This window comes from Raphanus sativus, chromosome 6 (assembly GCF_000801105.2).
Source record: "Raphanus sativus cultivar WK10039 chromosome 6, ASM80110v3, whole genome shotgun sequence".
Classification (NCBI taxonomy): domain Eukaryota; kingdom Viridiplantae; phylum Streptophyta; class Magnoliopsida; order Brassicales; family Brassicaceae; genus Raphanus; species Raphanus sativus.
In genome coordinates this window covers 20607316-20631320 of record NC_079516.1, presented here as the reverse complement: position 1 = coordinate 20631320, position 24005 = coordinate 20607316, and the positions used below count along the sequence as shown (strand labels likewise).

The following is a 24005-nucleotide window of genomic DNA, read 5'->3' as shown; positions in this document are numbered from 1 at the left end:
CTAAACATACAACAAAAATGTTATCATAACAGGTGTCAGAGATAAGAATGACTCTTTTAAGTATATTTTATATATAAAAAGACAACTATACTAAAATATCTACCAAATTTGTTTTTGACCATTCATCATGTACCACATGTAAAATCAACCTTTCATAAATTTAGTAAAATCTCTCATATGAGAGAAGATCTCCACTTTTCTTTTCATTATTTTTCTATTTTAATCTTAAGATGAAATGTAAAAACTAGTGATGTTATGCACTCCTAGATAGGCTTTGGATTTATTATCCAAAATCCGGATTCGATCCTAGATCCGTTTCAGATTCGCTTGAAAAATAAGATATCCAAAATGTTCACTATAAGAAAATATCACATATATAGCATATGGAAAACATTATTACATGATAACATAGCGTTATGGCCAATGATGTATATCTTCCCTAGCAATTTTTTCTGACATTTTAAATAGCATTTTTGCGTACGCTATGTTAAAATATTAGTTTGATAGTGTTCTTTTAGTTGTGTAATTGTATAACTTATAATAGCAAATAATAACTTTTATTATAACATTATTAAAAAATAATAAAAAATATTTTATATATCGAAAGTGTTTACAAAATATAAATATTTTAAAATTTTATATATCAAAATTGTTTACAAATAATCAAAACATAAACTAAACTAAACCTAAACCTAAACCTAAGAATGGACACATTCTTGAGCTCACTTGACCTAAACTAAGTTGATTTCTCATATATAACTCAAAGATTGTACTCTCATCCTCCAATACTCAGGTTTGCACGATTTGCCTCCTCTGTAGTCAAGCCTCTTGTGCATCCTCCAACTTCCTTTTGCCACGGGATCCTCAACACTTATCCTCAATCAAATCCATAAGAAAAACAACAGATCAAGAGATAAACTAACTCGAAGAAAGGACTGCTACTAGGTGAGTACACATTGAAGATATATTTTTAAGAACCAAGCCAACGAAGGTACCTCAGAGCTTCTCATTGGCGAGGATCCTCAAATCAAGTATGTGCTGTTGAATCCATGCAATAATCTAACGAGATGAACAACAGAATCAATGGAGGAAAAATATTTGTGTGTGTTATGCTCGGAGATTAAGTCGGCAATGAGGTCTTGGAATGAAGAGGAAGAGAAAAGAGATGGAAAGAAAAACATAATACCATCTTCAATGCTTTACTCTAGTTTCTACTCTAGAATCAATAGAGTGACTCTATTTTAGAATAGAAAATAAAGTGATGAACAAAAAAAAGATAATTTATTCTATATTTGGAGTAACCCTATTTTTCACTCTACCATTAAAACATTTTTATTCTAAACTCTATTTTAGAATGAAAAATAGAGTGGGATTGGAGATGCCCTAAACCGTGATTTTTTTTTTCTCTTTTCACTTTCTTTTGTTTTATTTGTGAAAACAAGTGGAAGAATTTCATTTTCCTTTTTTCGCTAAGTACTTAGCGGGAAATTGAAACTTTTTCTGCCTAAACTATAGATAACGTTTTTAACATATTTAGGAATCCGAAAAAACAAACAATAGCATAGGTATTTGAAAACGCTATCTTAAAAAAATAGATTAAGTTAAAGATAGCATTTTAGACAAGAATGCTATCTTCTTGTGCTATATTTTCCCCTTTCCCTTGTAGTAATTTGAATCCAGATTCATATAATAAAATCTTGGTTCCATCAAAACTGAATCTGGATCCCACATTTTAATTTTTAGGTTTAGATATCTGGATCCGTTCCATATCTTTAAAATATATTAATATTTACACATAAAATTAATTTTATAATATTATATTTTACTTTTTAATATTATATACATAGATATAGATATTTATAAATTTATATATATATATATATATTGTATAAATATTTAATTTATGTCTTATTTTTCGAATTTTAATATATATTTTTAATTATTTTTATGAATCTGAATTTCGAATCTAGATATCCGCAGATAATATAATATCTAGACGTATATCCAGAATGTAAATATCTAAAAGCCATGAATCCGGATCCTAATACTAAATCTATGGATTCAGTGAATTCGAATCCGAATCTAGATACTTTAAATTTCGCATGTATCCAAATCTGTCTCATCCCTATTCATACACTTGATCAGATATGATAACTTTAATTTTCAAAAACATTACTATATTTATTATTATATTTTTCCCATCTTACTTTTATTAAACTAAATAAAAACACGTCTCTATTTGTAAAGTGTTACAATGATAATTAAACAGAAAATTACAGAATAAAATACTAGGCTAGCGAGTTACAAGAACCCCTCTAAAAAATAAAGCCACCAGGAAATATGTCTTTCTTTAGACACATTAACCAGCAGAATCGTGTTACTGTTACAAAAAAAACCCAGCAGAATCGTCTTGAGAAAGAAACATGAAAATGTATTACATGAAAATGTAATAAAAAACTCAAAACTGCCTTACAGTGAAAATAACTCAAGAAACATAGCAAACTACTCTAAAGGCTAATACAGACAAAAAGTATAATCTAGATCAGAAGAACAAGAGGATCTACCAAATAAATTAGGAAAATGTACGAGCAGAATATATGTATCTTTTATCGAAAACAAAATACATGTAATGATTCAAATATCTAACATTCTTCTATTTTTATTCTAAATATAAAGGAATGCTATTGTAGATAATATATTGGAGTTGATTCCATCTATATTATAGATTTATTATATTAGAGAAAAATAGCAAAGTACATAAGAGGTGATTGTATTTAGGGATGAGCGTTTGGATATCCATCTGTATTCGGTTCTGATTTATTCAAGTTCCGGGGTAGAGATTTCAGTCATATTCAGATACTTTTAAATTTTGGTTTGAGTTCGTTTCGGATTTTTGCGGATTCAGATCCTTACGGATTTTATTCGGGTTCAGATAACCCGGTTAAATTATTTTTTCAAGTTGAAAATTCATATATATTTTAAATTTTATAAAAATAAAAAATAATAATATATATCATATAAATTTTAATAATGTATGCCAAAATAGCTAAACTTAGCATAGAAATTAGTTTATTTTGAATATTTAGTTGGAGAATAAATAAATAGTTCAAATACTTTTGGTGTTTTGAATATTTTCAGCGATTTTAAATATTTAATTTTTATTATTTATATATTTTCAATTATTTATTTATTTTAAAAATTCTTCTAGATATTAAATACAAAAATAATTAATATATTTAAGTATATTTATATGATTCAGATCTATTCGGATATCCAAAATATTTTGATTTAGCCAGGTTCGGTTTCAGATTTTTTAAATACTAAAATTATTGATTCGTTCAAATCTGTAACCAATTTTGATTTGGATTCGTACTTTTCCCGGATCATAAGTGGTTTTGTTCTTCGGATTTGGAATTTTTACCCAGATCTTATTGTATTTGATCAATTGACTATTCTCAGGCTTTATTTTTATTTTTATTGTAAAATTTTATCTTGTAAATATTTGAAAGACACCCTAAATGTAGTTTTGTTTGTTTACATTGATTATTGGTTGTACTCTCTTATACTTTTTGTCATATTTTTATACATATTTAATTTTTTTTCTTAACAAAGTTGGTTAAATGAGTAATAGGTGACTTTCTCATGCATGAATATTAACGAAATAACTAAATTATACTCCCTCCGTTTCATATTAAATGTCGTTGTAGAGAATTTTTTTCGTTGCAAAATAAGTGTTGTTTTAGCATTTCAATGCAGAATTTATTAACTTTATTCTGTATTTTATTTTTTTATTGGTTGAGATGTATGGGTAATGATGTTTTTGTATCGAAAATATGTAAAATTTAATGATTTCTTAATCTGTGTGCACAACTCTAAAATGACACTTATTCAGAAACAGAGGGAGTAGTAACTAGTTAATATTTTGCTTATATTTGTTTATAAGTTTTAAGTCATTTTGTAATTATATGTGTGAGAATGAATAACAATTTTCTCTCTCTTTTAGTGAAAGCACCGTGGCCTAGTGGTCAAGGTTTAAAGGCTTCTACACCCAAGTCTGGGGTTCGAATCCCAGGCGACGCAATTTCTACACCAGGAGGTCTGGGTTTCAATTCCCGGAGAAGGCAAATTATGCAGAATATTGGAGACAAGTCTTACAAGGGATCTTCAGCATGGCGCAAGGAATACCGTCAGGAATAGATCTCATAGGGCGGCTCAGGATGATGCAGTCAGACATGAATTCTAATAAGGCAGGTAGAATGGTCAGCTGTAGTATCTTCTATGTAATGTTTCTCATTATTTCTAATAGCATAATAGATCCGCCAAAAAAAAAAAATTTGGACTAATTCTTTAATTGCATTTAATTTGTTTTTTGTCTTAAATTTGTATTCAATAGCCAGTAGACCAACTTCTTGTTGATTAAAACAACAAATCATCGACTAGATCCTAAATTTCTAGAGATGCTGTCCATGAAACTGAAAACGATTAGGGTTAGATTTGGGGAAAATTAGACTAATGTTAGTGCGTAACGTAAACTGTAGACGTCCAAGCAAATTACACACTTCTGTATGCCATACTGAAGAGATGGAGATAAAAGTGTGAATTTTAAAGATTTTGAGAATTAAATTAGCATTTTCTTCTTAAACACATTTATATACTTCCTCCGCATCATTTTAAGTGGTGTTTAAAGAAATTTTTTGTTCCAAAATAATTGATGTTCTCAATATTCTAAGTAGGATTTAATAGAATTTGAATTTTGTGACCAATTACAAAATACTATGTATTTTTTATATTGGCTGAAGAAGTTTCATTTAATAATATAATTATATAGCTAATATAAATTATATAAAAATTTGTATTTTCTTAATTTAGGCGAAAAAACCTTTAAAACCACTTATACTGATAGAGAGGGACTATGACCAGAGTATGAAGTAAATGTACAAGGAGATAATCACTGAAATTAAAAGAAAACAGAAAACTGTAGAAAGAACAATATTTCTATATTATTCATCCTCGTTGATACCCATCACCTTCGATTCCTCTTCTTTCACATCCACTGAATGAGTAACATCAGCTCTATAAACATAAAACTTAACCACGACCAAGAACAAGGAGAAGTTGATAAAATTAAGAAGCGCAAAGAACAAGTAATAATAATCCAACCTAGACTCGTTAAGATTATCCAAAATCCATCCTCTTCCACGTTTTATTGTTATCTTAGAAACCGTGGACAGCAAGAAACTGCTCAAGAAATTCCCGATCCCTAGACTTGTTAACGAATACGATGTGCCAAGACTTTTCATGCTTTCAGGAGCTTGATCGTAGAAAAATTCGAGCTTCGCAACTACTAAGAAAGCATCAGCCATACCCATAAGCACGAGTTGAGGAAGCAGCACCAAGATTGTCAACGGTAGTTTTACACCCGTTTGGTGAATGAGTCCATGATCAGCAGCAACTTTGAGTCTATACCTGTAACAAATATGCAAGTAAGAAACAGTAAGGCCATTTATTCAATACAAGAAAACATGAACTACTAGAGCCGGTTTTGGGCACAAACGGATAAAACATTTGACTTCACTTCTAAACTTTAAAGACCTATTATACAGGTCGCATGACCTTCAAACTGTCGAGATTTTTGTAATTTAAACTAACATAAAAGTGTTTAGATTCCCTAAAACTTAGATCAGGCCCTGCTAATTACTAATGGCACTATATATTTTTCAATGGAAGCATTTAGTTGATGTAAGCCCCACTTATGAAATATTTATGCAAAGTGATCATTTTATTTTAAATCTTAATACCTTTCGGTGAAAGATGCGACGGTCATGACGATGGTGTAGAAGATAAGACCAATTCCCATCCGTTGAAGCAAAGTAATGCCCCTTGGATTTCCGGTGAATTTTTGGGTTATCTTGACAAAGACTCGATCATATAGGAAAATGGACACGAGGAATGAGACTGTTCCAAAGGCGGAGAGACTCGCTGGTGGGATGCTAAAATTTCCGACAATCCTTGCGTTTATAGTGGTTCCTTGTTTGACAAACAAAGTGTTAACTTGAGCGATCATCGCGCTTGGGACAAAAGTTATGCACAAGATAAGTAGCATATTTAGCATTTGTTTTGTTTCTTCGACTTCTGTGGTTGTACAAACATTCCACTGACCGATTGTTCCTGTTTTCAGCGAAGCTCTATCTAAAAACCTGCAATATACCATCAGTTATATATGCAAAGTCGGTCCTGATATTTTGAGGGTTGACAATTTAGTAAAAAAAGTTAACAAAAATTTTGGTTCAATAATTTGGTATGTATATTGACTTCCAAAATTTTGAAGAAGTAAAGACAATGTTTCATCTCCCAAAAATAATTCTAGTTTTACATTATGATATACTAAGAATCATTACCTTAAACTTTGAGTGGAGTGGATCGGAAAGGTGCCTTTCCGCTCATATTCCAGTGAAGAAAGTTCGTGGAAGCATGTGGGGTCACACGTCATTGGTGCTTTCGCTTTGCGAAATGAAGCCACAATGACTCGAGCCATCGTCAAGAAAGGGCTTCCCGTTGGGGGTTTATGGCGGTAAAAAGGAGTGCCCAACAAGAAAACAGAAATGGAAATAGCAAGTCCCAAAGTTGGAAGCCCATAACCCCAGACCCAGCCTACATTATCTTGAACATAGACAAGAATAGTGTTGGCAAATAGAGTACCAAAGAAAATACTAAACATCCACCAGTTGAAGAATGAGGTTTTCTGTATCTTCTCCTTTAAATCCCACTCGTCGAATTGATCGGCCCCTATTGTTGATATGTTAGGTTTTGTACCACCTGTACCAATCGCTAATATGTATAATGCTCCAAAGAAAACCGCCAACTGTAGAACTGAAGCCTGCACGCAGTTTTCAGCACTAGCGGTAGGACATTCGGGTGGTTTCATTCCCGGTATAGATACTGATAAAGTTAACACCAACATCCCCTGTAATTAAGAAAATTATCAGTAAACCGGTGGTTTCCGTGATTTAATATTTCTCAAACGTCGCAGCCAACAATGCAGTCTAAGAACTTTAACCATTTTGACGCTCTAACCACTAATATGCCATGATGAGGCTTACTATTTTTCTGTATATTTCTAAATTCATATTCATGAGTTACGTTTCTAGGCATACTACAGGATTCACGTTGTCACAACCATTTTGTTATGTCTATACAGAGCCGGATCTGAATTTAAAAGATCATAAACATTTATAGGTTGATCTTAAAAAAATGACAATTAGGGACCATGCGATATATATGTAATATATTTTTTTTTTTGAACTGAATGTAATATTTTTTTTAATATGTGGAAGATAACGCGAATGATTTATACTGGTCCACAATTGACCAATGTTTACATACTTTTTTTTGTCAACCAATGTTTACATATTTTATTTTTTTGATATTCCAGACTTTTTTTTTTTTGAACAAGATATTCCAGACTAATAGTTAAAATAACACTACACATAGATATATTAATTTAGCTTTTTGTATTTTTTTGTTTCTTATATGTTAAGAGAATAGTATAATATTACATACCAGAAAACAGATAGCGGAAGAAATTACGAAAGTGAGGTAACGACCAAGTTGAGCGTCTGCCACGTAAGCACCCAAGATGGGAGTGAGCCAACTGGTCCCAGCCCAATTGGTTACATTGTTTGACGACTGGACCGTGCCTTGGTGCAATTTGGTAGTCATGAACATCACTAGATTGCTCGATATCCCATAATAAGCCATTCTTTCAAATATCTCGTACACTAAACATTTAACTTTCCAAATATCAACCACATATACATTGTAATTAATCATATACTACACAGATATCCAAAAATATGGGAAATTATAATACATACCAATGACGAAGGAACAAGCTTTCCAACGACCTCTTTGGGATCTTCGGACAGGATTGCCTCGAAGATCAACAGTTCCATCTTTGGTGTAATCATCTCCTTTCTCTTGTAATGTCATTTCTTCTCTTTCTCTCTCTCTAGATTTCTCTCTGTTAGGTAGCTTCTGTGTTTTTCTAACATGGATGTTTGGGTGAACAGAGTCTGCATTTTAACTCATATATAGACAACGAAGATGGCGGACCACACAATGCCAATCTTTTGACGTAATACATACTATCGTCCGAGAGAGTTTAGTAAATTTAATAGACTAACATTCCATTTTAAAACTTTATGGGGAAGAGGTGATGATTCCACTTAATATGTTTTGTCAACTTCTTTGTTTCATAAAGTCCAAAGGTAAAAGAGTACATTTATTTAGCTCAACACGTGAGAACATAGCTAGATACATGTGTATCATGTATAAACAGATTAAGATACGTGTCAAAACGAAAACATGCAAAACGTGAGTCATTTTAATTCTGCCAGTGGCAGATCATCCGCTGCAACCATACTTTCAGGAGACTGAAGAGAGTTAATTACCACTGTCATTCCAGTTTACAACACGGAGCTGGAAGAAATTCCAACGGCGACAAAAGGAACACCGGAAGCAGTAGATAAATTCGCCTCAGCCGATAAATTATCTACCATTTCTGCCTCTGGAGTAAATTGAATCTCTCCCAGAACGACCTGAGAGAATGTCTAAAGTATTGTTGAACAAGAACACATTGTTGAAAAAACAAGCAAGGATTAGTTTTATCAACTGGTGCCATTAATAGATATCAAATTTCTTTAAAAATAGTTATCAATTTTTTTTTTTTTTTTTTGCTAAAACAAGGGTTAAACCCGGGTCACTATTGGAACCAGACCTAACCCCCGGGGGAGTCGCAAGTCCGCGGATGGACTCCTTCTCCTGGGCATTCAAATGGGTCCTAAAGCATGGACCCATATCCGCGTTAGGTGAACAGAACAATGTGACTTAGTTTCGCATAGCAGGAGGATCGAACCTGAAACGTGTTAGCGTCCCAGACCCGTCCACTGCCACTTGACCACAAGGCCCGTTCAGTTAGTTATCAATTTTTTTTTTTAGATTTCAAAACATTATTTTTAAATAACAAAACTATGACACCCGTGCTTTCGAAAATAATAGAAAATAATTTGAAATAAAAAATAAAACGAAATAATAATATAATCTACGAATAATAAACTCTACACCATGAAATAAAAGTCAATACAATACCATAAAATCAAGAGTAATTGCATCGTACACACAAGAAAGATCACCTAATTAGCTCTATACCCATATTTTGTCGTCATTGTAATTGTTAAATTTGTTATGACTATTATACCCCTATATCACATATCTTCGATTATCACGATGTCCATGTTATGTACCAGATTGTGATCGACATAACCGGACCGACCAGGACCGTACCGACCGCAGGAGATAATGCTTATCGACTATTGTACTTATCCACTTAGGATAAACACGACCTGATGTATATATATATGTAAGACTTTTGGTCGAGATTAATAATAAGAAACACGTTTCCCCACTTAGTTTTATAACATGTTATCAGCACGAGACTCTGAAATTCCGAGCTACCTCAAAAACCCTAATTGACGGCCCCACTTCAAACAGCTCGTTCTCTCAAACCGTAAAGATCCAGACGACGATTAATATATCCAATTAAAGCTCTTGACGAGACGAATCCAACGCCGTCGGCCTCGCCTCCAGCGGACTCCGGACGCGCCCTCACGCTCTATTCTAAGATGCGCCGTCAAGTGACCTAAAACCCTGAAATTCTAAAACTCATCCGACGACTTCAAACCGTAAGGATCCAGAAGACGTGTAATATATCAAATTGAAGCTCTTGACGAGACGAACAGATCACCGTAAACCTTGTGTCGATCCGATCTTAGACGCGCTTTCACGCTCTATTTCAATAAGCGCCGCCAGAAACCCTAAAAACCCTAAAACTCTAATCTCCTCTTTTGTTTTACAATTTGTGTTTGATCATTATTTTAACTTGTTTTTGACTCTTGTGTTTAAGGTCTAACCAAGATCAAACCCTTGATTCATAAATTCCATTCAACCCAATTGGAGGTTAAGAAGAGGCGACCAATTTTTTATCCGTTCCGGTCATGCAGTTCGCGATCCGACTCGTTCCTGCTCTCGGTGGTCCAGTTCTACAAACATCAAAGTTTAGGTAATTAAAATTCTGAAATCTAAAAGAGAACCCATACTGAATTTGGTTGTATTGATAAAGGTTTAAGACTATTAAAATTTGCAAAACCCCAAACCCTAAGATAATAGATCCCAAAATCCTTTGAGTAAGTTGGAGCTTTCAAGTCCAACAGAGATTGTTTCTAACAATTAAACTCGAAACCCTAATGGTTTTGAATCTTACAGCTTGATCTATTGATCTATAAAGTAACTAAAACCCTAAATATGACCTATTATGTATTATGGTCTAAAAATTAATTAAAATTCATGATAATCTCCTAAAAATCCCCAAAGTTAGTTTTCCATCATCAGAATCCGACCCATTGGTCTGGAACTATGTGGAAAACGATTTTTCGGTTTCTGATCAGAAATTGACCCTTTCAAATAAATTCCGAAAAATTAATTAAAATTCACCAAAAAACATGATAAATCCTAACTAAGAAACCATATAAGTAGTTTCTTCAAATTCGTTTTTAATCACATAGTCATAGTGTAAATTTTTCATACCGAAAAAGTGCATAAAAAGTGTGTGATTGTTTGAATTATTTGAATCACCTAGAAACGATTGTTAGGATCTCATTCTGATTTTGGTTGAATCATTGGAGATTGCTTAAAAAAATTCGGGGTTTTCCAGATTGCAAAGTTGCAAATTTTACTTTTTTCAAAACTTTCCGGTTTTGTGAAAATTAACTTTTATGGTTTCTGAAAACTTCCATATTAGTTTTAGAATAATGGAAGATTGGTAAAACTAGTTTAAAACCATAATTGAACGTTTTCCAGATTGATAGAATGCAAAATTAACTTTTCTAAAAACTTCTGTTTTTGAGAAATTGTCTTTTATAAGTTGCTGGAAACTTTTCATTTTTCTTTTGGAAGATTAGAAAAATGCTATAATTGTTAAGATTGATCTGATTTTTTTAAGTCATATAATGGTTTCGAAAATAATTATTAAAAATGAAACCATATATTTTCGAAACCCTAAACCCTATTTTCTCTCTCTAGAATCCGATAATATTTTAAATCATCCAGAATCAATTATTTGATCTGATTTAATTTTTTTTCATCTTGATCATGTAGACAATGATTGCTAAGGTTGCATCATAAAACATTTTTTCTTAATTGATTGATCATATGAGAAAATCAGATTGCTAGATTGAAAGAAAAATTGGATTGCATTGCATAAATTCAGAGGTTGAAAGAAACTAAAACCTGCATTGCTATATTGACTAAAAAAAAAATTTGGATTGAATTATAAATAAATGGTTGAAAGAAACCAAATCACATTGCATAAATAAAAGGTTGAAAGAAACCAAAATGCATTGTTTGAATCCGATTATAAGTCAAATAATAAGACTCTAAAATCTATATTTTCAGATGTCGAATTTGGATTATCCAGCCCTTAATCTCTCTGGAGATAATTATTTAAAATTGGCCATGAACACTGCAATTGTCCTGAAGATAAGAGGACTTGACAGATGTATCATCAAAGGCGAGTATGCAACTGAAAATGAAAAATATGGGGCAGTAACAATTATTCGCCAACATCTCACTGAGGATCTCAGAGATCAGTATCTAAATATTGCGAACCCTCTAGACCTTTGGACAGAGTTAAAATCCAGATACACAATAGTGTTATTACCAAAGGCTAGGCATGAGTGGATAAATCTCAGATTTCGGGACTTTAAGTCCGTAGATGAATATAACTCAGCTCTAATCAAAATCGTTTCTAAATTGAAACTATGTGGTGAAGAGGTAACAGAGGAAGATTTACTGGAAAAGTCATTCCTCGCAGCTGATCCAAGGGATCTATTGTTACAATATACCTACAGAAAAAATGTTTCACCACTTATACGAATTTGATCTCGTATCTATTACAAGCTGAGAAGAATAATGAGATACTAAAGAAAACCAGTGAGATGAGACTTCCTGAAGCCAATAAGGCTGGAGAGAATAAGGGTGAATCCAAAGAAGCCACGTCCAGAATAATAAAAGGAGTGGTCGGCTTATACATTGCCTAAGAATCGAGATTTCGACATTCTGATTTTATGTTTTGATGTGTTTGTCATTTACATTTTTTATATAATAAGAGTTGTTTTAGTTTTATATTATCATGTTTGACTTGCTTGATAATTTCTTGAATGATAAATGACAAATGATTTTTTTTTTTTTTTTAAAAAGAGTATAGTAATTAAAATTATCCGACCAAAGGCATTGCCTAAAGGGGGCATGAATTATTCACCCAAATAAAAGACCCATTTGAGTTATAAGATTTTGAAAATGAATGGTTTCCACATTGAACCAATGGGCAAAAGAAATATAAATTCCTTAAGATTATAAAGAAAGTAAAAATCGTCCAAGGCATAAAAATGGTCGAGACTATACTCCCAACTGATCTAAACTATGCTAAAAGATCAGTATGATAAAGGCAAAAAGCCTAGGTAACCAGATAGGTTGACCACGAAATTTTATACACTTTATGGCATGACTGGACTAGCCATCCAGGTCTTTAAAATTGATGCAAAGATTGATATCGAAAAAAGGCACAAAAGAGTTATCCCATAGAATCTCACGTTGTGTAACATGTACACAAGGGAAACTCAATAGGCTATAATGTTCCAAGCATCTAAAATATTTATAGCATGTTCATGAGGGGGAGAAATGACACTCCCGTGATCCATGAACAACACTAAAAATCCGAGTGACATGGTCTATGACCATGATAGAACTTGGCCGAATTCTTTGTGATACAAAGATCACTAGCTAATGCTTGGGAACACATGAATTTACATGTAATAAAAATATGCATCAGGCCATATAAAGTGAGCATAGATATTCCCATCTAAGAATGATAAAGGGTCATGATCCAGACATAGACCATCCTAAGAGATTATGTATAGACCACCACAATAATATGTGCCGTCTAGGATGGAACCTCATAAAAAGATGAGATAAGATTGGGAATATATGTTGGATATGAGAATGCTTTCTCCCACGATTTTATAAGAAACCTTGAGCCAAATATGGGTGATCAGATTAAGGCCAGGTTTACGGATTGCATGATTAAATCCGACTATCCAACATCAGGGGGAGAAAGAAATAAGCTGGTACAAGTATAAAGAAATGGAATGGTATTAACCATCCTTGTCTTGGCAAGATCCTCGGACCAGAGAATATGATTTAAGACGTCCAAAAAAAGATCATACAAAGCTAGCTAAAAGAATGCCAGACAGATTAGACCCGAAAAGAAAAGAAAAAGAATGACTAAGTCATACCAGCTTAAGCACCACGAAATTAATGTCCTAGAAGAGACATAATCAAGTTGCTATAGAGTCTAAAGATAGACCAATATGTTCCATAAGATAAGGAACCTCGGAAATGAAAAGAAAGGTGCATATAAATGACATATCCGAGGTCATAAGGGAAACCAGACCAGACATTGAGATAAGGCTGCGCAGCTAACATCTAAGGTACCAGACCATGTAGTTTGGGACGCCAAACTGCAAGGTAAATGAAGGTTCTTAGTAAGAATGAAATCTCTAATCGATTAGTTCATGTCTGGAACACAATGGAACACTATAAAAGAAGTGTCGACACATAAAAGATAAAGATGCATAAGAAAATAGCACTTGAGTTTAAAAGATATAAGCGAGGATCAGAACCCACGAGAATACAAGAATGCATTCATAGACTAAAGGAAACCGTGGGGGTTCAAAGAAAGATTCAAAGAATCTATAAAAGAGATGGGTGTATTGGCCATATATAGAAACACCATCTGATAAGATAAAACCAGTGAAAAATAGGTCATGTGTGGGAAAGAAGAAGAAATCGTGAGACATGGACTAAGGTGTTCATATTCCTATTTACAGCATTCAAAGAATGGCTTGATTACACAAGGATACACACAAAGACTAAGGAACATATTATAAGGAGATGTACTCCTATGTGGTGGATGCTACTACAAATTCGAAAAGGTCTGGATATATGTAAGAAAGAAATGTAGTAAGTAGCATATTGATCACTGGATAAAGAAATGATAAGAGTATCATAAAGATGAGAAAAGAAATTCTCATAGAATAGTTTTGTTCCTAAACTATTCATGGACTGAAACAAGGCAGCTGCAAATGATAGACTAAGAAAATACTTAGTACAATCAGTCCATAGATCCTTATAGAGGATATTATAATTCCTTGTGTTTATGTTTATACCAAACCAACCTAAAGAGAGGTTCAATGGTTCAATGATTTCAATGATACAAGTTATCGATTGATTTTGGACAGAATATGATGGGACTAGAAACCTTAGCCATATATGGGTATATTGGCGTGTGATGACAAGGTTTATGACTTAACATGTATGTTTTCGAAAACATAGCATTGTCTACGACAAAATGAAAGAAGTCATGAGACATCATCCAGAGATAGTGACCAAAACAATGTCTGAGTCAATAATATAATGAAAGTGTCTACGGTATGGCAAAGCCATGAGACTAGAGGAACCGTGGGACATGAGAGGACCTGCAAGAAAGATTTAATCGCAGGATAGAGGTACATTCAAGTACTGGTCGAGTACTATCCGAGTACTAATTGAGCATCATCCATCCGACCAGAACATGATGACATTGTCGAGTGGTCAGCATCAAAGTAGCACGTCTTGACTATGTCCAAATGAAGTTCCAGAAGGCCGGCGAAATTACAAAATATCACAAGAATCTCATCGACCAGATAGGAATGCATCGTCCAAAGATCTACAGTGATGCATTCATCAGGGGGAGTTCATGTGTTGTACTCTTTTTCCTGTCTATGGTTTCCCATTTTGCCACATTGGTTTTGGGGTTTTTCAGGAGAGGTTTTAATGAGGCAACATTAAGCATGCAACAAACCAGTACCGGATGTGTCGTCAAGGGGGAGTGTTATGTACCAGATTGTGATCGACATAACCGGACCGACCAGGACCGTACCGACCGCAGGAGATAATGCTTATCGACTATTGTACTTATCCACTTAGGATAAACACGACCTGATGTATATATATATGTAAGACTTTTGGTCGAGATTAATAATAAGAAACACGTTTCCCCATTTAGTTTTATAACAGTCCACATATTCTTTAGATTACTTTTCTGTTTATTCATCTATACACGAAATATTGTTTTGAAAAACCTCAGATTTCATTTGTCTCGCAGCCATAAACTTTCGCAATCCACCAAACCCCGTCTTCGTGCTCAGATTTGTGCCGGCTCTCCGCCACGACATGACCACTTCCGCACTCCTCTGCGACGTCTCTGTCTTCCTCGCCATGTTCTTATCCTCAGCAGCCAAGATCGAACCAAGCCATGAATCTACTTCGTCTTCCTCGTACGTAGTCAATTCCGTCTCAATCACCAGGGGATTTTTTGTCGTCACAGCTCATCTCCTCGCCATGCTCAGCTCCACCGTCGAGGTTGTGGTCATCGTCGGGATCAAGCTCGCCGTTGGAATCAAGCTCGCCGTCGTAGATCGGAGTGAGCTCGATCGAAGGCAACAATGGCCAACTCTAACCTTTTTGCACACCTGGTCCCTAAAGTCTTGATATATTTATATGTTGCCCCAAACTTCCATAATTGTAGGAATGACCTCTTGATTTTGACACAATCTTCTGATCGTGAATCTTAGACCAAACGAGTATCCAGAATTCACAGCACTGGTCCCTGTGGTTTCATCTTATATAGTTTAGGCCCCATATGTTTCTAACTGGTTAGGAAGACAATCTTACCGTCTAAGTCAAACAGCCACTTCGTTAAATAACTTTTTAGCATGTTAGCAAACTAACCAAACCTCCTTCTTCATCATTGCACGTATGAAGTTTGGTTGTTTTGTATTTGATAGCATTATCAACAATGTATTCCCATTTATCCCACCAATTTATATTTATTCTGCTCACAATTAAAGTTAACTCGTTAATAACTTATAACCACTCGTTAAGAAGACAATCTCACCGTCCAAGTCAGACAACAACTTCGCCAAATAACCTTTTAACATGTTACCAAACTAACTAAACCTCCCTCTTCATTATTACTTTGCTACGTAACTTATTATTTCTGTAATATTATTTATAGCAGGCTAGAATAATCACCTAGACCCTTAACCCTTATGTGTCATAAGCTAATTCTACATATCTCCATCATGTTTATATGTATAATCTTATTTGTAGCCGGCTAGAACAATTATTACGACATATTTGACTAAAATAAACATGAATACACTTACCAAACATATGACGCGGTGCAGTGGTTTACTGGATTTTTATACGCCAACATGTCACGATTTTGAAACGCAAGGAAACCAATATTTTTTGCAGGCGCGTTTAAACTTAAATGAAGGGCTAAATGGACAATACACCTATCATCTTCTCTATTTTGCAGTTCTGTAACCTAATTCGCAGGCGGCCATTTTTAAACAAGTTTAATACACTGTTTTTATGTTTTTATGATTCATGCTCTAATATTACAAATCTATCATTCATGGGCAGATTAAGCTAATATCGAACAAAAATTTGAGTTTTTACTATTTTCTGAGTTTTGAACCGATGTCACCAAAATCGCGATGGCACCATCCCGCCGAGCATATTTCCGGCGCGTATTCGGTCTCGGCGTCTGCGTTTTCGAACCTAATTTACGACACATCTCTTTTAACCCACAAATCGATAATTCCCAATAACATAAACCTAACCTAATTATTCATCTAGCATTAAATAATTTCCTATGTAATATAAGGGCAGTTTTGTCAATTTGCATCTCCTACTTGCATTATCATCCCCACACAATTTTGCTTTGGGTATTTAGCTAATTATTTGATTTTTTTAGGATTTTGACCCAATTCACTCTAAAATCAAATCTAAAATATAGATAACATCATAACAAGTCCGAAAGTCTGAAATATGAAATAATATAAACGATAAAAAGCTCAATGGTCTCAAAGCTCAAAAACCCAAATAACAGCTGGTGCTCAATAAAGTATGGGATGCTAAACCGTAAACCACATAATCGGTTCATAGCATTACAACTATTTAGACCTAGCTCTAGCATGAAACTAAACACAGTATCTACTACACCACACACAACAATCAATACATGTCTAGTGTCGTAGAAATTTACAACCATACACACAAATACTCTATTCACCCCGCATTCTCCTATAACTCTATATGCATCGCTGTATAGTATTCTACTTTATACCCCCGCAAACCACTAAAGAGTCGTAAATACAAATGTCTCTGTACCCCGCAGATTTCTACAAACAAGGTGTCTATAGTAGCGACGTCTCTATACCCCCGCAAACTGCACACATTGACTCAAATATATATAACAATTCTTAACATCAATCATTTTACTCAACTGTTGAATTTTCTATTATCTTAACAATCAATAATAATAATAATAATCAAACAATATTCTCAAAAAGACTCGACCTACAGAGACTAACATGTTTAAAAACTAAACTTTCCAAAGTAATAGTACTAAACTAGCTCATGATATAACAGAGTAGTCCTCACCTTAGCAATAAATAAAACTGATGTCTATGAACTCTAGCTGCTCATATAGATTCTAAATCTGAAATCAGACGAAAATCCGAATCAGAACGCCCTTCAAACGATTAAAAACGGATCTAGCCAAAGTCTACGAAAAACTCAAACCGCTGGTCAAAGATCAACCTTTGACCAGAAATCAATTGATTTAAACCAAGAGAATTTCCTTAACTGAAATCAATTGCAATTGGACCGTTCGGTTTATCCTAAGTGAAATTTAATTAATTAACCAGTTTCACCTAACCGAAATCTAATTAATTTTAAGCTTCCGGTTTAGCCTAACCAACCCTAACAGACGCAATTAATTTAAACCGGGTCAACCGACCGGTCAACCGAGTCACCGAGGTGACTCTTCGAGTAGAGTCGTCCGAGTTGGCTAAGTCACCGGTGCCGGTCAGCGGCAGCGACGGCAGAGGGCGGCAGTGGCTTACCGGAGGAAGACGGCGGCGGACGACATAGACTATTTCCGACGGCAGAGGACGACTGCGGTGGATGACAAAAACTATTTTCGACGGCGGTGTGTGACAGCGGTGCGTGACACACACGGAAATGTCGAAACTTCCGGAAGTGCGTGCGGCTTTGTTTGAGTTCTGATTGCGGCGTGGTTGGTGGGTACAGCTTCGTCTTGGCGAGAGGAACAAAATGGTGGTCTTGCATGCACGAGATTTTTAACTGTTAGAAAGTTATGATTGATTTAATAAAATGGCCAAAACTAAACTTAAAATTACATGTGGTTCCGACAGTCACCTAGGTGATAATCAATGGTGATGAGCTATGCGTGGACGTGGTGCTCCGGTGACGATCTCTAGTGACCCTCTCTCTCTGCAAAAAAATCACACCACCCCTTAGTTCTCTCTCTATCTATTTCTCTCTTTCTAATATTTTCTTGATGTTTGGTGAAGAAAATAAAGTGATGGGATTTAGTATTTAAAGAAAACATCTTGGGCCTCTGGAAATAGGTTTAGACCTCGACGGACTGCACTACTTTGGCCAGAAATTAGGTTTGAGTCATTACAAAAACATTTAAAAACAACAATCCTTAAAGATTTAAAAATATTTAAGGATTTCAAAACAATCCAGAAATTATTTATCTTGGCTAATCATGCATTTTAAATTAAAAAAAAGATTCAAAAATACTACAAAACTCTCAAAATTGTGCTTATATATATTGACTGTCAAATGTGTTATTCAATAACTAATTTATTAAAAAATAAAATTTAAAATACTACATAAATTATGAAAAAATAAAATTTAAATATACTACATAAACTTTCAAAATCGTGTTCATATATTAATTTTAAAATTTACAGAATTTATCCAAAATAACATCATTTCAATAAATCAAAGGACGACTAATATCTTTGATGGTCAATATATTTATATATATATAAACATGATTGTGAGAATTAGCATTTTATTTTAAAATTTGTAATTTTACATAATTTGTCAAAAGAAACGTCGTTTCGATTTTATCAAGGCAAAACTTGGATCGTAGGCGTTGTTCTATTTGATATTCTAAATAGATATGTACGTACGAGGGAGAGGGAAGACAGCCATTTTATACCCAATATATTGTGGTATGTTCAATTCATATCCGATTTATATAGTTGTGCTAAAATATACTTGAATTTTTAAAAATTTAATATAACATACCTAATGTTTATTTTTCTGGCCAAATCATACTTCACTCGACATATCAGCTGCCATGTCATCTAACTTTACTGACATAGATGATATGTCAGCTAATTTTGTTGACGAGGATGGCACATGTATATTTTTTTGAAAAAACAAAACAATCATTTTATAAAAATATTTTTTTAGAAATGTAAATTTTATAAATTTTTTCTTATTTACTGAAATTAACAAAAAATAAATAAATTTTAATTTTATATAAGAGATATATTTTTAAATGTTTCGATCATATCATAATACCGTCCTTAAAAGAGTTATATAAATGTTGTAATGTTTCAAATGAAATGAGTATTGCAGTCGTGTTTCTTTCGATTAATTATGGTTATATTTATTTAAATTTTAACGATATGTTAATCTAAATTCTTTAAATGTAAATAATATACTCATAATTAATCAAGAGTACCACACTGCAACACTAGTTATTGGGGTCAAAATCGGTCACGATGGAATCAACGCCTGAAAGTCCCCGGAAAATATTTTTCGCAATATAACCTTTGTATAATTTTTATTGAAAAAATTGTACGATGAGTTCTGTCAAAATCAAATGTTAGAAACTTCTCAGAAAAAGTCATTTTTGAAAAAGAGAGATTGAATGAGAGCGAGAAACCTAAATCGAGTTTCAAATCAATTCCGAAAAGAAATCAGAAAATAAAAATCTCGCGGAAGATTGTTAAAAACTTCGTACAATGGAATGAGCATAAAAGTTTGATTGTCCGAACGCGCCGACAAACTCACCGAACGAACATGTCGAGCCAAACAAGACAACCAGCTCGCCAAAATGGCGAGTTGGACCAAGAAAAAAGGCCAAACTCGCCATTTTGGCGAGTTCGAGCACCTCCAACTCGCCATTTTGGCGAGTTAGGCCTAGAGCACGGCCCAGAACCCACTTATGATTTCACACAAAACCGAGCCCATCAATGCTATGACGGTGTATATTACTTGCAGGAGAAGGCGAATCTCGCGGAATCAGAAGATAAATGTCAAGTTTCCAAGATAATAATAAAGATAGAGAAGAAAAGGGAATATTTCCGTGAAGTGATAGACTCGACCCAGGGGCAAAAAAGGAAACGAGAACCGACTTAGAAGGCATATATAAGGGAATCTAAAGCTAAAAACGCGGGACAGAAATTAGACTCTAGAACTCTGCACTTAGAAAACCTAGGCATTATTCTCGACATGCATGTTTCTATGACTTGCGCTCATACTAGACGAACTCGCCCAAGCAGTTCGATCTCTTGTTCAATTCATTCTAACTGAAATACGTTCGGCTTGATCCTCGAAAGGGGTATGTATGCAGCCTTTCACAAGATCCAGTCCGAAATCTTTAAAACTTTTTTTGTATCTTTTCCGTTTTTGTTATCGAGCTGCGTCTCAACTAGGTTTAGGGTTTTGGATGGCTTGAACTGGTCAAAGGCTCTTGCGGCCATAGATTTTGTAACCTTTTGTAATGATTCTACGCTCTTACGCGGATTCGAAATAAAGATCTACTTTTTCTAAACTCGATTTATTGTCTTCACTTATTTTCCTCGTTTATTTGGTTACTTGTCGATGGCTCTCGTAGAGAATCCATGATCTCAGGGAAAGTTAGGGTTTCTTGGCTTCCCTCCGATTACAAAAATCGACGGTGTGAATTTCGGTTCTCGCACTAATATTGAATTTGAATTATTACAACACATATATAACTCTTATAAGTATGGTATTATGATATGATAGAAACATATAAGAGTATATTTATTATAGAAGATGAAACTTTAATTATCTAATTAATTTTTGTTAATTTTACTAAATAATAAAAATTTATATTTTCTAAAAAATATTCTTATAAAATGACTATTATAAATAATGTACACGTGGCACATTTGTCACCAAAATTAGATGATATAACATTGAAGTCAGCAAATTAAATGATATTACCGCTGATGTGGCGATTCAGATATAATTTCGCCAAAAATAAACATTAGATATGTTATTTGAAATTTTCCAAAGTTCGGATATATTTTAGCAAAATTATTTAAGTGGGTATGAATTGAACAAATTGCGATATATTGGATATGAAATGACCGTTTTTCCATACGTAAGCTATGACATGTTCTACAATCGCATTTTCACATTTCAGTTTCATCCGATTGATTTTAATTTTTGTTTTACGTGTATGTTAAGTTTCCATTGTATATACAAAACAGTTACAGATACTGCCAAGGTCCGAAACTATAAGATAGTCATGTATTATAATTAGGGATGCATGAGCATATTATGTATATATTATTTGTTTCAATTTGATTAAAATGATAGCTGTAAATCATTGAATCAATGCAAATATTAAAGATCAATATCTATAAACACGAATCAAATTACAAAATTTAAAATTTAAATGATATATATCTACTCCGATTTAACATATATATATATATAATTAAATATAAAATTTTAAGTGTATAAGTTTATATAGTTATTATTTTAATACCAATTTAATAAGTTTCGTTTACAAAATTTCTTAGAAAAGTATTAAAAACATATCGTGTGAGATATTCTCAAGTATTCATAAATTCTACAAATCGTGTGAGATATCCATATTAGATATTCTTAAGACCCGGAGGAAATCATAAATACAAGTTTTTTGCTAATATTCGTTCCCTGTTTCACCTCTAATTATAATAATATTAAGCCAAGTCAGATGAAATGAAGCAAAGTGGATATTCCACACGTCCAAGATTCCTCTACATCTCAACTTTCTTCTTATTCAGTTCCTTACTCTTTATTTTATACGCAAAACAAATTATTTATACACATTTATGTGTGTGTAGATGTGTGTATAATGATGTGTGTATAATAACTACAAGTCTACAATCAAGACAAGATAATAAAGTACAGAAGCAGGGAAAGGAAGAAGATGGAGATGTTTTTGAAGAAAGAGTACTTAGATTTGGTTCTTGTCCCATTTGGATTAATCATAGTTTTGTCTTACCATCTATTTCTTCTCTATAGAATCCTTTACTTTCCTTACCACACCATCATCGGTTTCATGAACATAGACAAATCCATTTGGGTCGAACGTATCATGCAGGCAAGTTCTCCTTCACTAAAATCTTTTTAAAATTCTCGCATTATCCGTTGTTAGTTCAACTGGCTATAAGAGTGCTGCAAGGATATAATTGGATTATCTACGAAACTACACTATTATTCTTCTTTAAATTGTTAGTTCATTTGATTACAGGCAAAAAAAGATGAATTGGGCTGTGCTCTAACTGTTCTTTCGAGCAGCATATCAGCTTCAACATTCATGGCATCCATTACTTTAACACTGAGTTCACTTATCGGCGCATGGATCGGAAGCTCACCAGTCAAAATGACCGTTTTTACGGGACCTTTTGTCTATGGGGACACAAGTTCAATCACTATGGTCATCAAATACACCTCTCTCCTCGTGTGTTTTCTTGTCGGCTTCTGTTGTTTTGTTCAGTCCACAAGATGTTTCTTACATGCGAACTACCTCATCACCACTCCTGGCGACGATATTCCACCAGAAATGGTGACGAGAACCGTTTTGAGAGGTGGAAACTTTTGGTCGCTTGGTCTTCGGACTCTTTACTTGGCCCTTGATCTATTATTGTGGCTTTTTGGACCGATACCGATGTTTATTAACTCGGTTTTAATGGTTGTTTGTTTGTATTATCTCGACACGAACTCGGTGGTACAGCCTCTTTACCACCGGACTTTCGAGGCGGAGCAGATTGTCAAGAAAATGAGAGGCTTTTTGCCTGATCCGTTGACTTTTAGATGTAATTGAATACAAAATTATTTGATTATTCATCAATTTGCCAACTTGGAAATTTCCATCGTTATAATATAACCAAGTGGTATATTTTCTATAGTCTATAGTTGATTATATTAAAACTTTAAATTATGGGAAATTCGTAAGAAATTAATCGATTATTGCATGAGATATGAGAAAGCCGTACGGAACATGTTTCGGGAACGTCTCTTCTTTGTGTGTTTTAATTATTTGCACGATAAGGCATTAACGAAAAAAAAGTGAGCTGTGTAATTCATTTCTTGGAAGCAATCAAGCAACTACTTAGACATTTTCTATAGCTTTGAAAACAATAATCATTGGGCCGGACAGGACTAATATATTATTGTACATAAGTTTTCCATTTGCTTACAAAAAACAGTTTCGTGACATACTGACAAAAAAACAACTTCCTGACATACTGACATGATTAATTGATTGCTCATGCATTCTCACGTAACATGATTTTTCTATAAATTATTAGGCAAAAATATGTAAAATATGAACACTGGTCTAAACCGGTTGGGATTTTTATATCCCAACTAAACCAGGACCATTGTATACGTAGATTTATAATCATTTTTATGAATATTTTTTTTTAAAGATTACATCACTCACAAGAAAATACTACCAAAGTTTACAAAATCAGCAAAGAACCAACAATTTGATTATTTTCCCTTCCGATTAAATTAGATCATATATTTTTGAATATTTCGTTTTTTTGTTTGAACTAGATTTAGTTTTCTAATTATTTAGCTATTTATATATCCTTTTGGAAAAATACAAATTAATCATTTCTGTTATAATTTTGAACTGTAATTCTTAT

The 24005-nt window shown here is 33.6% G+C and overlaps 2 protein-coding genes across 2 annotated transcripts; one reads left to right on the top strand and one right to left on the bottom strand.

Moving 5' to 3' along the window:
* Positions 1-5000: 5000 nt before the first annotated feature.
* LOC108810982 (protein NRT1/ PTR FAMILY 5.2-like) lies at positions 5001-7989 on the bottom strand. The gene is made up of 5 exons (XM_018583051.1): positions 7875-7989; positions 7561-7778; positions 6399-6964; positions 5799-6197; positions 5001-5466 (listed from the first exon to the last, which is right to left on the bottom strand). Exons 1-5 carry the CDS (start codon positions 7987-7989, stop codon positions 5001-5003), a joined length of 1764 nt encoding a protein of 587 aa, XP_018438553.1.
* A 14077-nt stretch (positions 7990-22066) lies between these two features.
* On the top strand, positions 22067-23228 carry LOC108810456 (uncharacterized). Its single transcript, XM_018582563.2, has 2 exons — positions 22067-22453; positions 22604-23228. The coding sequence occupies exons 1-2, from the start codon at positions 22280-22282 to the stop codon at positions 23174-23176; spliced, it is 747 nt and encodes a 248-aa protein (XP_018438065.1). The 5' UTR covers positions 22067-22279; the 3' UTR covers positions 23177-23228.
* Positions 23229-24005: the final 777 nt, after the last annotated feature.